This window comes from Zootoca vivipara, chromosome 10, assembly GCF_963506605.1.
Source record: "Zootoca vivipara chromosome 10, rZooViv1.1, whole genome shotgun sequence".
Classification (NCBI taxonomy): Eukaryota; Metazoa; Chordata; class Lepidosauria; order Squamata; family Lacertidae; genus Zootoca; species Zootoca vivipara.
Genome location: NC_083285.1, coordinates 70,575,742 through 70,587,057, shown reverse-complemented (window position 1 = coordinate 70,587,057; position 11,316 = coordinate 70,575,742). Strand labels below are relative to the sequence as shown.

Below are 11,316 nucleotides of genomic sequence, written 5' to 3'. Positions count from 1 at the left end.
GAAAGAGGATGAGACAACTTCATAGAGGAAAAGTTTTATCAGCAGTTACTAGCCACAGTTGGGGAATTATGCTTCTGAATCCCGGAAACCTCAGGAGGGGAGAGGGCTCTTGTGGCCGGATCCTGCTTGTAGGCTTCTGACAGGCATCTGTTAAGCCCCTGCGAGAACAGAATACTGCCCTAGATGGGTAATACTACTACTACTACTTTTAGTAGGAAGCTTTTAATGTTTGATGGATTTCTGTATTTTAATATATTGTTGGAAGTTGCGCAGAGTGGCTGGGGGAACCTGGCCATATGGGTGGGGTATAAATAAATAAATAAATAAAAATAATAATTATTATTATTTTATTCTTTATACCCTGTCCATCTGGCTGGGTTTCCCCAGCCACTTTGGGTAGCTCCCAAAATAATAATAATAATAATAATAGCAATAAATGATCAAACATTAAAAACTTCCCTAAACAGGGCCGCCTTCAGATGTCTTCTAGAAGTCAGATAGTTGTTTATTTCCTTGACATTTGACGGGAGGGCGTTCCACAGGGAGGGTGCCACTACCGAGAAGGCCCTCTGCCTGGTTCCCTGTAACTTCGCTTCTCGCAGGAAGGGAACCGCCAGAAGGCCCTCGGAGGTGGACCTCAGTGTCCGGGCTGAACGGCAGGGGTGGAGACGCTCCTTCAGGGATACTGACCCAACAGGATCTTCTTATGCTTTTATCTCTGCATTTGTGCCCAAGCCGCTTCCACTTAACCTGGTTGCCAGCAGGAATTTCTAAGCATCGTGGAATAGCGGTGCCCCAGTTTCACCCCTGACAACAGCAAGACTGCCTGAGATTCAGCTCCCGAGTTTGTTTCCAGAGTTGGTTCTCTACCATGGAAAACATAAAGGAAAGAGTGCGTCTGCGCATGTGCAGAGGACCTGTCTTTATCTTGACCCAGAAACCACAGGAAGCCGACGCACGTTTTGGATCAAAAGGTGAGATTATTACTATTAGGAATCGTGTCTTTTGGACAACCATGAATCAAGACCCCTCTCCCTTTGGCAATTAAACTCTGACGACGCACCCCACCCCTCCCCCGCCCAGTAAACATTCCTGGGAATTTGTGGGTCACAGTGAAGATGGCACATGGGCACATAGTTAGGCACAGACCTGTGGAAATGGCAGTTGCAACCAAGAGAAAAGGCATGCTTAAGTCAATTAGAAATTTAGTGCTTCTGCTGGAGCCCTAAATGGGCACCCTTTAACCCAGACTGGGCAAGCGATAAATTGGCTGTGTGGCACAGCCTGGCAGATGCTGCTCTTATCCAGGGGGGAGATGTACACACCTCAGCAGCCATCCCTGAGTAAGCTGCGACATGTTTAGTGCTGATTTTGGGGAAGAGAGAGGAGGCCCCCCCCCCTGTCTCCAAAGCAGGATCCCTGCATCCGTTCTGGCAGTGTCTCCCGTGTAAAGTGTCCTTCAGTCTGCCTCTGCCCAGCCATCTCTGGGCACGTGGTGAGGGACCGCCTTGGTGTCACGGCCAACCTCCCTCTCCCACAGCTGAGGCTCTTCCTGCTGGTACCACCGCTCCTCGTTGAAATCTGGGAAGAAGAAGGCGATTTCTCGGCTGGCTGATGCTGCTGAATCTGCAAGGGAGGGGGAAAATGTGAGCGAGTGCGGGGCCAGGTTGATCTTTAGAGTGGAGTTCGAAATCAGCTGGCTGCACCCGGCAGCCGATAAAAATCCCAGGTCATAGAATCATAGAATTGGAAGAGACCACAAGGGCCATCCAGTCCAACCCCCTGCCAAGCAGGTCGATTTCAAGGTGTTAGAAATCACTTTCAGTGTCCTGCATAGCTTTGCACTTTCATAACTGCAGTAACAAAAATAAAGCGCTAATTCAGTTCTAGGCTGAATCCGCAGAAGTGCAGTGGCCAGACCAAGGGATCTGTGGTTCTCAAACTTGGTTCTCAAACTTAATCCATTCCGGAAGTCCATTCCAAAGCCAAAGCGTTCCAAAACCAAGACACGCCTTCCCATAGAAAGTCATGCAAAACCGATTAATCCCTTCCAGACTTTTTAAAACGACCCCTAAAACAGCAATTTAACATGAATTTTACGATCTAACAAGACCATAGATCCATAAAATGAAAGCAATAAACAATGTACTGCAGTCACACAATCAATCAGGAGCTGAACTGGGTTCCACACAGTCACAAAAACAAAAAGACACACAAAAAACCCCCAAAATAACAAAAACAGACGGAGCTCAGCGTAACTCTCAAAACGGAAGCATGGCACTCAAAACGGAGCATGTTCAGCTTCTGGAAATAGTTTGCAAACCGGAACACTTACTTCCGAGTTTTCAGTGTTTGGGTTCCAAGTTGATTGAGTACCAAGGCATTTGAGAACCAAGGTACCACTGTAATAGTATCGCTCTGCCCTCAAAACAGACAGAGGATGCCAATCATAACAATATTCGGCCTCGATCAGGGAAGTTCAGGGAGCAGCCATCAGAGCGGGAGAGGGCCTTCTCAGTGGTGGCTCCCAAACTTTGGAATTCCCTCCCTGGAGAAGCTGGACTGGCTCACTCCTTGATGTCCTATAGTCAGCAGGTAAAGACCTTCTTGTTCCAACAGACTTGGGGGAACTGACTGCTTTTAACAAAAGGGTTGGTTGTAATAATTGTAATTATTTGTACGTTTCAAACAGATTTTATATATGATTAGAGTTTTGATTCTATCAACATTTAATTGCTTTTAATGATATTTTAAATGTTTTTAGCGGTTTTTGTCTTTACCTGTAAGCTACCTTCCCCGTCGGGGGAAAAGGCAGGCTATAAATAAATCATCATCATCAGACCCCACCTAGAGTCCTGTGTCCAGTTCTGGGCACCACAATTTAAGAAGGATATTGACAAACTGGAAGGTGGGCAGAGGAGGGTGACCAAGAGGATCAAGGGTCTGGAAATCAAATCTTGTGAGGAATGGGTGAGGGAGTTGTGGATGTTTAACCCAGAGAAGGTCATACCATCTGGAACAGCAGAAAACAAGCTTGCTCCATCTTCCATGGGGTAGCCTTTCAGACATTTGAAGATGGCTATCATATCACCTGGGACCCAGGTGGTGCTGTGGGTTAAACCACAGAGTCTAGGGCTTGCTGATCAGAAGGTCGGCGGTTCGAATCCCTGTGACGGGGTGAGCTCCCATTGCTTGGTCCCAGCTCCTGCCAACCTAGCAGTTTGAAAGCATGCCAGTACAAGTAGATAAATAGGAACCGCTACAGCGGGAAGGTAAACGGCGTTTCCATGTGCTGCTCTGGTCTGCCAGAAGCGGCTTTGTCATGCTGGCCACATGACCTGGAAGCTGTATGCCGGCTCCCTCGGCCAATAATGCGAGATGAGCGTCGCAACCCCAGAGTCTGTCACGACTGGACCTAATGGTCAGTGGTCCCTTTACCTTTTATCATATCACCTATCAGACTTCGCTAAGTCTTCCTCCATGCAAGATATTGTTTATTCACTGAAAAACCCCATAAACTCACTTCTGTTGTTGTTGTTGTTTAGTCGTTTAGTCGTGTCCGACTCTTCGTGACCCCATGGACCAGAGCACGCCCCCAACCCAAACCCAACAGTGTCAGGATTTATCATTGTTCCAGCTTTGAACTTCCACGTCCCAGCTGCCTTTCTCAGAATCCTAGAATTGTAATGCTAGAAGGGACCCCCGACGGTCATCTAGTCCCACCCCCTGCAATGGGGTGGATTCCAAAGGATCCCTTGGTACAATCCTGCTCCCTTGGCTACGACATTTCTTAGCCCTCTTTGCTGGGCCCAGACTTTGGGGCTCCTTTGCAAATTTCTCCTTCTCCCCCATTTCCCGCCCCTCCTGGACTCACCTGAGCCGTGCACGGTGTTCCGAGTGTCCGTGAGGCCGAACGACCCACGGATGGACCCTGGGTCTGTGTGCTGGGCGCGGAAAACTTTGGTGGGTCCCATCAGAGACCTCCAGAGCGGGATGGCTTCCTCGTGGGCAAGGATGTACGTCCTCATGGGGCCGCTGGAAAGGAGGCGAGAGAAGGCACAAGGAAGGTCAGGGGGTCGCGTCACACGGATCTTGCAAGCAGCCCGACTGGCAGCCAACTGGCTTCCATGCACAAGTCAAAAGTGCAGGTGATAAATCTTAAAAGCCCTAAGTGGCCTTGGCCCAGGATATCTCCCTCCCAGTGTTCAAAACTGGCCAGGCGCCAGTTGCATCTTGCGACTGGCACAGCTCCAATTGCAACCAAGAGGAGATCTCTGGATGGCAGGCTGTCGACTGGGGAAAGCAAAACGTCACTTAAGAGAAGGGTCAGAAATATTTTCCTTGAAGCTTGAAATAGTTTTAGTCTGTACAGTGGACGCTCGGGTTGCAAACGTGATCCGTGCGAGAGGCATGTTCACAACCCGCGTCTGCGCACGCATGGGTCGCGCTTCTGCGCAAAGCGTGATTTAGTGCTTCTGCGCATGCACACACCGAAACCCAGAAGTAACCCGTTCCGGTACTTCCGGGTTTGGCGCGGAACGCAATCCGAAAAGACACAATCTGAAGCGGCTGTAACCCGAGGTGTGACTGTATGTAACAGATATAACAGGAAAGGCGTAAAGGTGAAGAATATGTAGAAAGCACAATCAGGTGAATTGGAAGTCAAAAGTGTGTGTGACGTTAGACGATGTGTTGTTAGTTAATGTTTAGTTGTCATTGAGGTACTGTCTTTGGTTGTCTGTGTTGTTATATGTAAATTGTTTTGCAATAAAGGTTTTTTTAAAAGGATGAATGCTGTGTCTCTGGAGATTCAACATGGGAGCAGTGTACTGATGGAGTGTTCAGGGGTCAGCAAACTTTTTCAGCAGGGGGAAGGTCCACTGTCCCTCAGACCTTGTGGGGGGCCGGACCATATTTTGAAGAGGGGGGAAATGAACAAATTCCTATGCCCCACAAATAACCCAGAGATGCATTTTAAATAAAAGGACACAATCTGCTCATGTAAAAACACGCTGATTCCCGGACCGTCCACAGGCCGGATTGAGAAGGCGATTGGGCCGGATCCGGCCCCCGGGCCTTAGTTTGCCCACCCAGGGTTTAATTTCTCTCTGCCTATGCTCAAGCTGTATATTTGCTAATAAATGCAATCATTTTAATGTGCTAAGAAAAGAAAGAAAGAAAGAAAGAAAGAAAGAAAGAAAGAAAGAAAGAAAGAAAGAAAGAAAGAAAGTTTTAGACTGGGTTGTTTTATTTGATGTTTCCATAGAATTGCAGTTAGAAGGGACCCTAATCCGGCCCGCCGGTCAGTTTAATCCGGCCCCTGTAGCCATTTATTTCCTGGGGTAAAATCCTAAAAAAAAACTCAACAACTTCAATTCTAAAAAAAAAGGTTAACAAAAAGGGTCGGCCCTCACAGCCCTTCATTTCATCAAATCTGGCCCTCTTTGAAAATTTTTTGGACACCACTTCTAGTCCAACCCCCCAGCAATGCAGGAATATGCAGCTGTCCCATATGGGGATCGAACCTGCAAACTTGGCATTATCAGCACCATGCTTTACCCCACTGAGTTATCCAGGTGTTGTAAACCACATTGAGATTGGTTCTTTAACGGCAAACCAAGCTGGTGGACTATGCTGAAATGGCAAAGCTGACCGGAAAACTCAGGGACCAAGAGGATAGCTGACCCAGCCACGCGTTGCTGTGGGTTTTTTTTGGGGGGGGGGGAGTATTGATGTCATTTGTGTTTTGAATGGTAATGGTTGCGTAACTTGTTTTTGGTTAGTGTTTTGATGTAATATGCTTTTCCGGATGTATGAAATTTATTTTTGTTTTCTTATGATTGTTTGCTGTGCCTGAATCAGGGTCCTTGTTTCCCAGGAAAGGGAGAGGATGTGTCCGTTCCCCCCTGGACTATGTGTGTCCCGCCCCCCCCCCCGTTGTTGTGTCTCATCCCTGTGATTACTCCCATCCTGTAGCGACCCATGAGGTATCCCGTCCCCCCTTACCCCACCCTGTGGCTCCCCCCACCCTACATCAGCCCATGACCTATTTGGGCCCTCCTCCCCCACCCCCACCCAGGGCTCCACTCGGGATAGTATTTAAAGTAAGAGTAGAGGCCTAGTTTGTAGGCTGTAGAGCTGAGGCCTAGTCTGTAAAGTGGAGCCAAGGCCTAGTCTGTAGTAGGCTGTTAAGTAGAGCCGAGGCCTAGTCTGTGAAGTAGAGTTGAGGCCTAGTCTGTAGGCTGTAAAGCAAAAGCTCTGAAGGGCGGCGCCGAGGCCTAGTCTGTAGGCTGTTAAGTAGAGCCGAGGCCTAGTCTGTGAAGTAGAGTTGAGGCCTAGTCTGTAGGCTGTAAAGCAAAAGCTCTGAAGGGCGGCGCTGAGGCCTAGTCTGTAGGCTGTAAAGTAGAGCCGAGGCCTAGTCTGTAGGCTGTAGAGCAGAGGCCTAGTCTGTAAAGTAGAACCAAGGCCTAGTTTGTAGGCTTTAAGTAGAGGCAAGGCCTAGTCTGTCGGCCTTGGCTTGGGCTAGTATTTAAATGCGAGCCGAGGCCTCCGCCCTGTATCTCCGTTCCTTGGCCCTGGCCTGATTCTGTGGGTTGTCTGGTAATGGCCACCTTGGTGGTTTCAGTTGCTCGGTTGATGACGTCATTATTTGGTGCCGCCCTTCAGAGCTTTTGCTGGTGACAGCGCACGATCTGCCTTTCTATTGGATGCTGCTGGAGTCTTCAGAGCTTCTGCTGGTGATGTCTAATTTGGGCGCCACTTTTTTGTGTGTTTAATCATTATTTTAGGTATGAAAGGTGTGCTTTTCTGGAAAAATTTTCATGCAAGATCCCTCCCTGATGGGCAAGGTACGCTTTGTCCTAATTTGATGCAATTCAGTTCAGCGGTTACGGTGAAAGGCTGTCTCATTCGTGCACACAGTGGGAACATTTTTATATATATATAGATGGGGAAATTAACCTTAAAGAGACCACTGTAAGCAGATGGAAACACAGGCAGGATTTGGATTTCACTTGTAGTGTAACAATTACCATGGAAAATATGGAACGATATTAGGAGAAGATGCAGTTTTAAATGATTTAAAAGGGACTCCGGGGGGGGGGGCGAAATCCTGAGACTCGGAGGAATCTCTTTATATGGATATGTAATTGAATTTTTAAAATATAATTTTGCATTGTAAAAACCAAATAAAATGATTTCAAAAAAGAGATTTGTTTTTAAAAATATAAAGTGGTATAGAAGGGGCAATAAATAAATAAATCAATAAATAATAATAATAATAATAATAATAATAATAATATACATTAGGGCACCAACCTGGTGTCATCCGGATGTTTTGAACTACAACTTCCACCAGCCTCCGTTATGCCTTATGTGTTTTGTTTTTTTATTACGCAATTTTTGTTTCCTTGAAAAATCTCTCTCTCTCTCTCTCTCTCTGTCTGTCTGTCTCTCTCTGTGTCTCTCTCTATATATATTGTATATATGTGCGCCACAGACATACCTGGCCATGAATTCCACCAGCCTCTGGTAGAAAAAGCGCCCTGAAAAAGAGATTGAGAGTCCTGAGACAAGTGCACCCTTCTGGGAGAGGTCTTGAGAGCACCCTTCTCCAGAGTTATTGCCATCCTTTCCACTATGCACGCCAAGGGTGGGTGGGATCTGCAGTCAGAAGGACCACGCCAGAAGGACCACCGGGGGTCCCCCACCTGCACTGTCTCGCGTGACCTCCAAGCCATCTCTTGAAGGACACCAGGGCCCTGAGGACAGACCCTTGGAGAAGGGCCCCAGTTCAGTTGCAGAACACCTGCCTTGCATGCAGAAGGTCTCAAATTCAATCTCCAGGTAAGGTCACGAGAGACTCCATCGTTCAGCCTGGACACTGAGGTCCAGCTCTGAGGGCCTTCTGGCGGTTCCCTCCCATCAGATCTCAAGGAAATAAACAACTATCTGATTCTATTTTTAATATTCTGTGGGGAGTTACCCAGGGTGGCTGGGGAAACCCAGCCAGATGGGCAGGGTATAAATAATAAATTTATTATTGTTACTATTATTATTATTCCTACCTAAAGCCCTGGCGTGCAAATGCTGCCAGCGAGGGTTGGAAGCTTTGCGGGAGATGCTCGGAAGGTCTGACTTAGCAGTGCCGGGTTTACGTATAAGCTAAACAAGCTATAGCTTAGGGCCCCACTCTCTTGGGGGCCCCAGAAAATTTAAAGGGAAAAACCTGGATGTACATTTCCAAAATATAAGATAAAAAACAAATAAAATAATACCTACCTACAGCAACAGTGTTTTGTGTTGTGTAGGCTCCTATGATGTAAGTCATGGGTCCTGCCTGCTAGCCTGCTCCCTAAAATATCACTGCTTTGCTCCTTTCTATATATAGGGTGGCTACATTCTGCATGGACTGGTTGCATGGCAAAATGTGCAAATGGCTTGAAATACCTATTAGGTCCATCAATTACCATAGAGCATATAGTCAACACAAAAAAAAAGCGATAATTTGTTGTTGACAAAGGACATATCAAGGGCCCATTACCTTCACTAGCTTGGGGTCTCATCAAACCAAAATCCGGCCCTGTCTCAGTAAAAGCCAGCTTCCTAGGCTCCACACGAAAAGTTTCACGTCTACCCCAGACAAGACACAGTTCCTACGTGGATGCATCAATTCCATGTAGGACACTTGTCGTAACCTGTATGAAGGACATCCCGTGACATGGGCAGGAGGCAAGACCATGCGAGCTCGTAAGTTATGTTCAAGACCACAGAATCACAGAATTGTAGAGCTGAACGGGACCCCCGAGGGCCATCTAGTCCAACCCCCTGCAATGCAGGAATCTCAACTAAAGCGTCCATGACAGGTGGCCATCCAACCTCTGCTTGAAAACCTCCAAGGAAGGTGAGCCCACAAGATTGCGTTTTAATGTTGCAGCCTGCCCTGAGACCTTAGGGTGCGGGGCAGTTGATTAATCATCATAACAGAATCATGGAGGTGGATTATTGAATGTGTTAATATGGGTAGAAGTTATCAACATTGCAGCTGTTGATCAGATTACTATTATGACTTGAATACAACTGGATTAAATAAGGCTTTGCAAGCAGAATAAAAAAGTAAATAAACTATTAAACCTGTAATTCTAGCACGCGGCGTGGGGGGGGGGCACCAAAATTATACAACTGGATATTTGATTAATTGATATTTGATTTGGTATTGTGATTTGATATGGATATAATGAGGTGTCTTTTGGATTCTTGTAATTGGAAACTATTAAAAAGTATTTTTTTAAAAAAAGAATCACAGTGGTGGAAGGGACCCAAAGGTTCATCTAGCCCACCCCCCTGCAGTGCAAAAATCCCTAACAATAATAATAATAATAATAATAATAATAATAATAATAATAATTCTTTGTGTACCTAACTTGCCCTGTTAGCTGCATGGACCAGTGGGTAACTGCCATGAGTTGCATCTGTCATGGATGTCTGACCTGACATTCCTGCATTGCAGGGGGTTGGACTAGAGGACCCTTGGGGGTCCCTTTGAACTCTAAGATTCTATGATTCTAAGGAAACAGCTTCCCTGTTTCCCCTGGATTAGAGCCATCTGTCTAAGTGCCCATTCCTGGATTCTCTGCTGACCCCACCTACTTCCTGGACTTAGCAATGGGGTATTTTTTTGGGGGGGGGCGCGCGGATGCTCCTGACCTGAGTGTTCCTGGTAGAACGTCTGACTCTCCTGCTTGCTCCACGTCAGATCCTTGCTCCTGACGATCAATAACCGGTTGTCCAGGATGGTCTGGTGCACGGCCTGGGAAAAGAAGAGAAGAGGATGAGTCCCTCTGAAGAAGGGCAGAAGGGGCAGCGGGGAGACTTTTTGCTGCCTTGGGAGCAAGGTTCGAGTCTACTGGCCACGCCCTCGAGCGTATCTCACGGCAAAGCGCTCTGGAACTGTTCCGTGTGCAGTGGCCCAGAGTTATTCCGAATGCCATACAGTGGGGAAGCCCCACAGGGCAAGTGGCCCCTTTAGGTCTCTCCTTCGGGGTGTAACGGCTGTGAAATATTGGAGCAGCAAACATCTAAATAGAATGAAATCACCTGTTCAGGCCTCCCATACAACTGTCACTGCTGAATAGGTGGACTGACAACATGCAAGAGCTTCTGACATGGATGTGAACTGCAGCTGGGATTTCAACAGCCCAGCAATGGAAAACATTTAATTTGTTTTATTCTGGATTGTTTTCTTTGATGTTTCTTTGAGATTATTTTCTTTAGAACATATAGCACTATAGAAATTAATAATAATAATAATAATAATAATAATAATAATAATAATAATAATTTATCATTACATGCTGTTCTTATTAACTATAATTATTAGCTATAACTATTATAATCTGCCTGCTTATTTGGATGGAAGCAGTTGGAGGATGGATGGCGGCTAACAGATTGAGGTTGAATCCTGACAAGACAGAAGTACTGTTTTTGAGGGACAGGAGGCGGGCAGGTGTGGGGGACTCCCTGGTCCTGAATGGGGCAACTGTGCCCCTGAAGGACGAGGTGCACAGCCTGGGAGTCATTTTGGACTCACACCTGTCCATGGAGGTGCAGGTCAATTCTGTGTCCAGGGCAGCTGTCTACCAGCTCCATCTGGTACACAGGATGAGACCCTCCCTGCCCGCAGACTGTCTTGCCAGAGTGGTCCATGCTCTGGTCATCTCCCGCTTGGACTACTGCAATGCGCTCTACGTGGGGCTACCTTTGAAGGTGACCCGGAAGCTGCAATTAATCCAGAATGCGGCAGCTAGACTGGTGACTGGGAGCGGCCGCCGAGACCATATTAACACTGGTCCTGAAAGACCTACATTGGCCGGATCGGGCCCCGCCTCCGCTCCCAGCGGCCTCGCGCTGCCTCTGGAGCTCAGCCCATGGCCGGATCAGGCCCCGCCGCCACCAATAGCGGCCTCGCGCCGCCTCTGGCGATCGGCCCATGGCCGGATCGGGCCCCGCCACCACCAATAGCGGCCTCTCGCCGCCTCTGGCGATCGGCCCATGGCTGGATCGGGCCCCGCCGCCGCTCATAGTGGCCTCGCGCCGCCTCTGGAGCTTGGCCCATGGCCGGATCGGGCCCCGCCGCCACCAATAGCGGCCTCGCACCGCCTCTGCCGATCGGCCCACGGCCGGATCGGGCCCCGCCGCCGCTCACAGCGGCCTCGCGCCGCCTCTGGAGCTCGGCCCACGACCAGATCGGGCCCCGCCGACGCCACTGGCCGGCCTACAGCTGGATCAGGCCCCCACCGCCACCACTAACCGGTCTCC

The 11,316-nt window shown here is 48.1% G+C and overlaps 1 protein-coding gene across 3 annotated transcripts in view; it reads right to left on the bottom strand.

Moving 5' to 3' along the window:
• Positions 1 to 372: 372 nt before the first annotated feature.
• Positions 373 to 11,316, bottom strand: part of LOC118091325 (nucleoside diphosphate kinase 6) — a 16,125-nt gene continuing 5,181 nt past the window's right edge. For all 3 annotated transcript variants that reach the window (XM_060279317.1, XM_060279316.1, XM_060279315.1), the window contains exons 3-6: positions 9,706 to 9,808; positions 7,505 to 7,544; positions 3,875 to 4,035; positions 373 to 1,626 (exon numbers count right to left, since the gene is read on the bottom strand). In XM_060279317.1, coding sequence (XP_060135300.1) covers positions 1,460 to 1,626; positions 3,875 to 4,035; positions 7,505 to 7,544; positions 9,706 to 9,808 — 471 coding nt within the window. In that variant the 3' untranslated portion in view covers positions 373 to 1,459. The remainder of the gene's footprint in view (positions 1,627 to 3,874; positions 4,036 to 7,504; positions 7,545 to 9,705; positions 9,809 to 11,316) is intronic.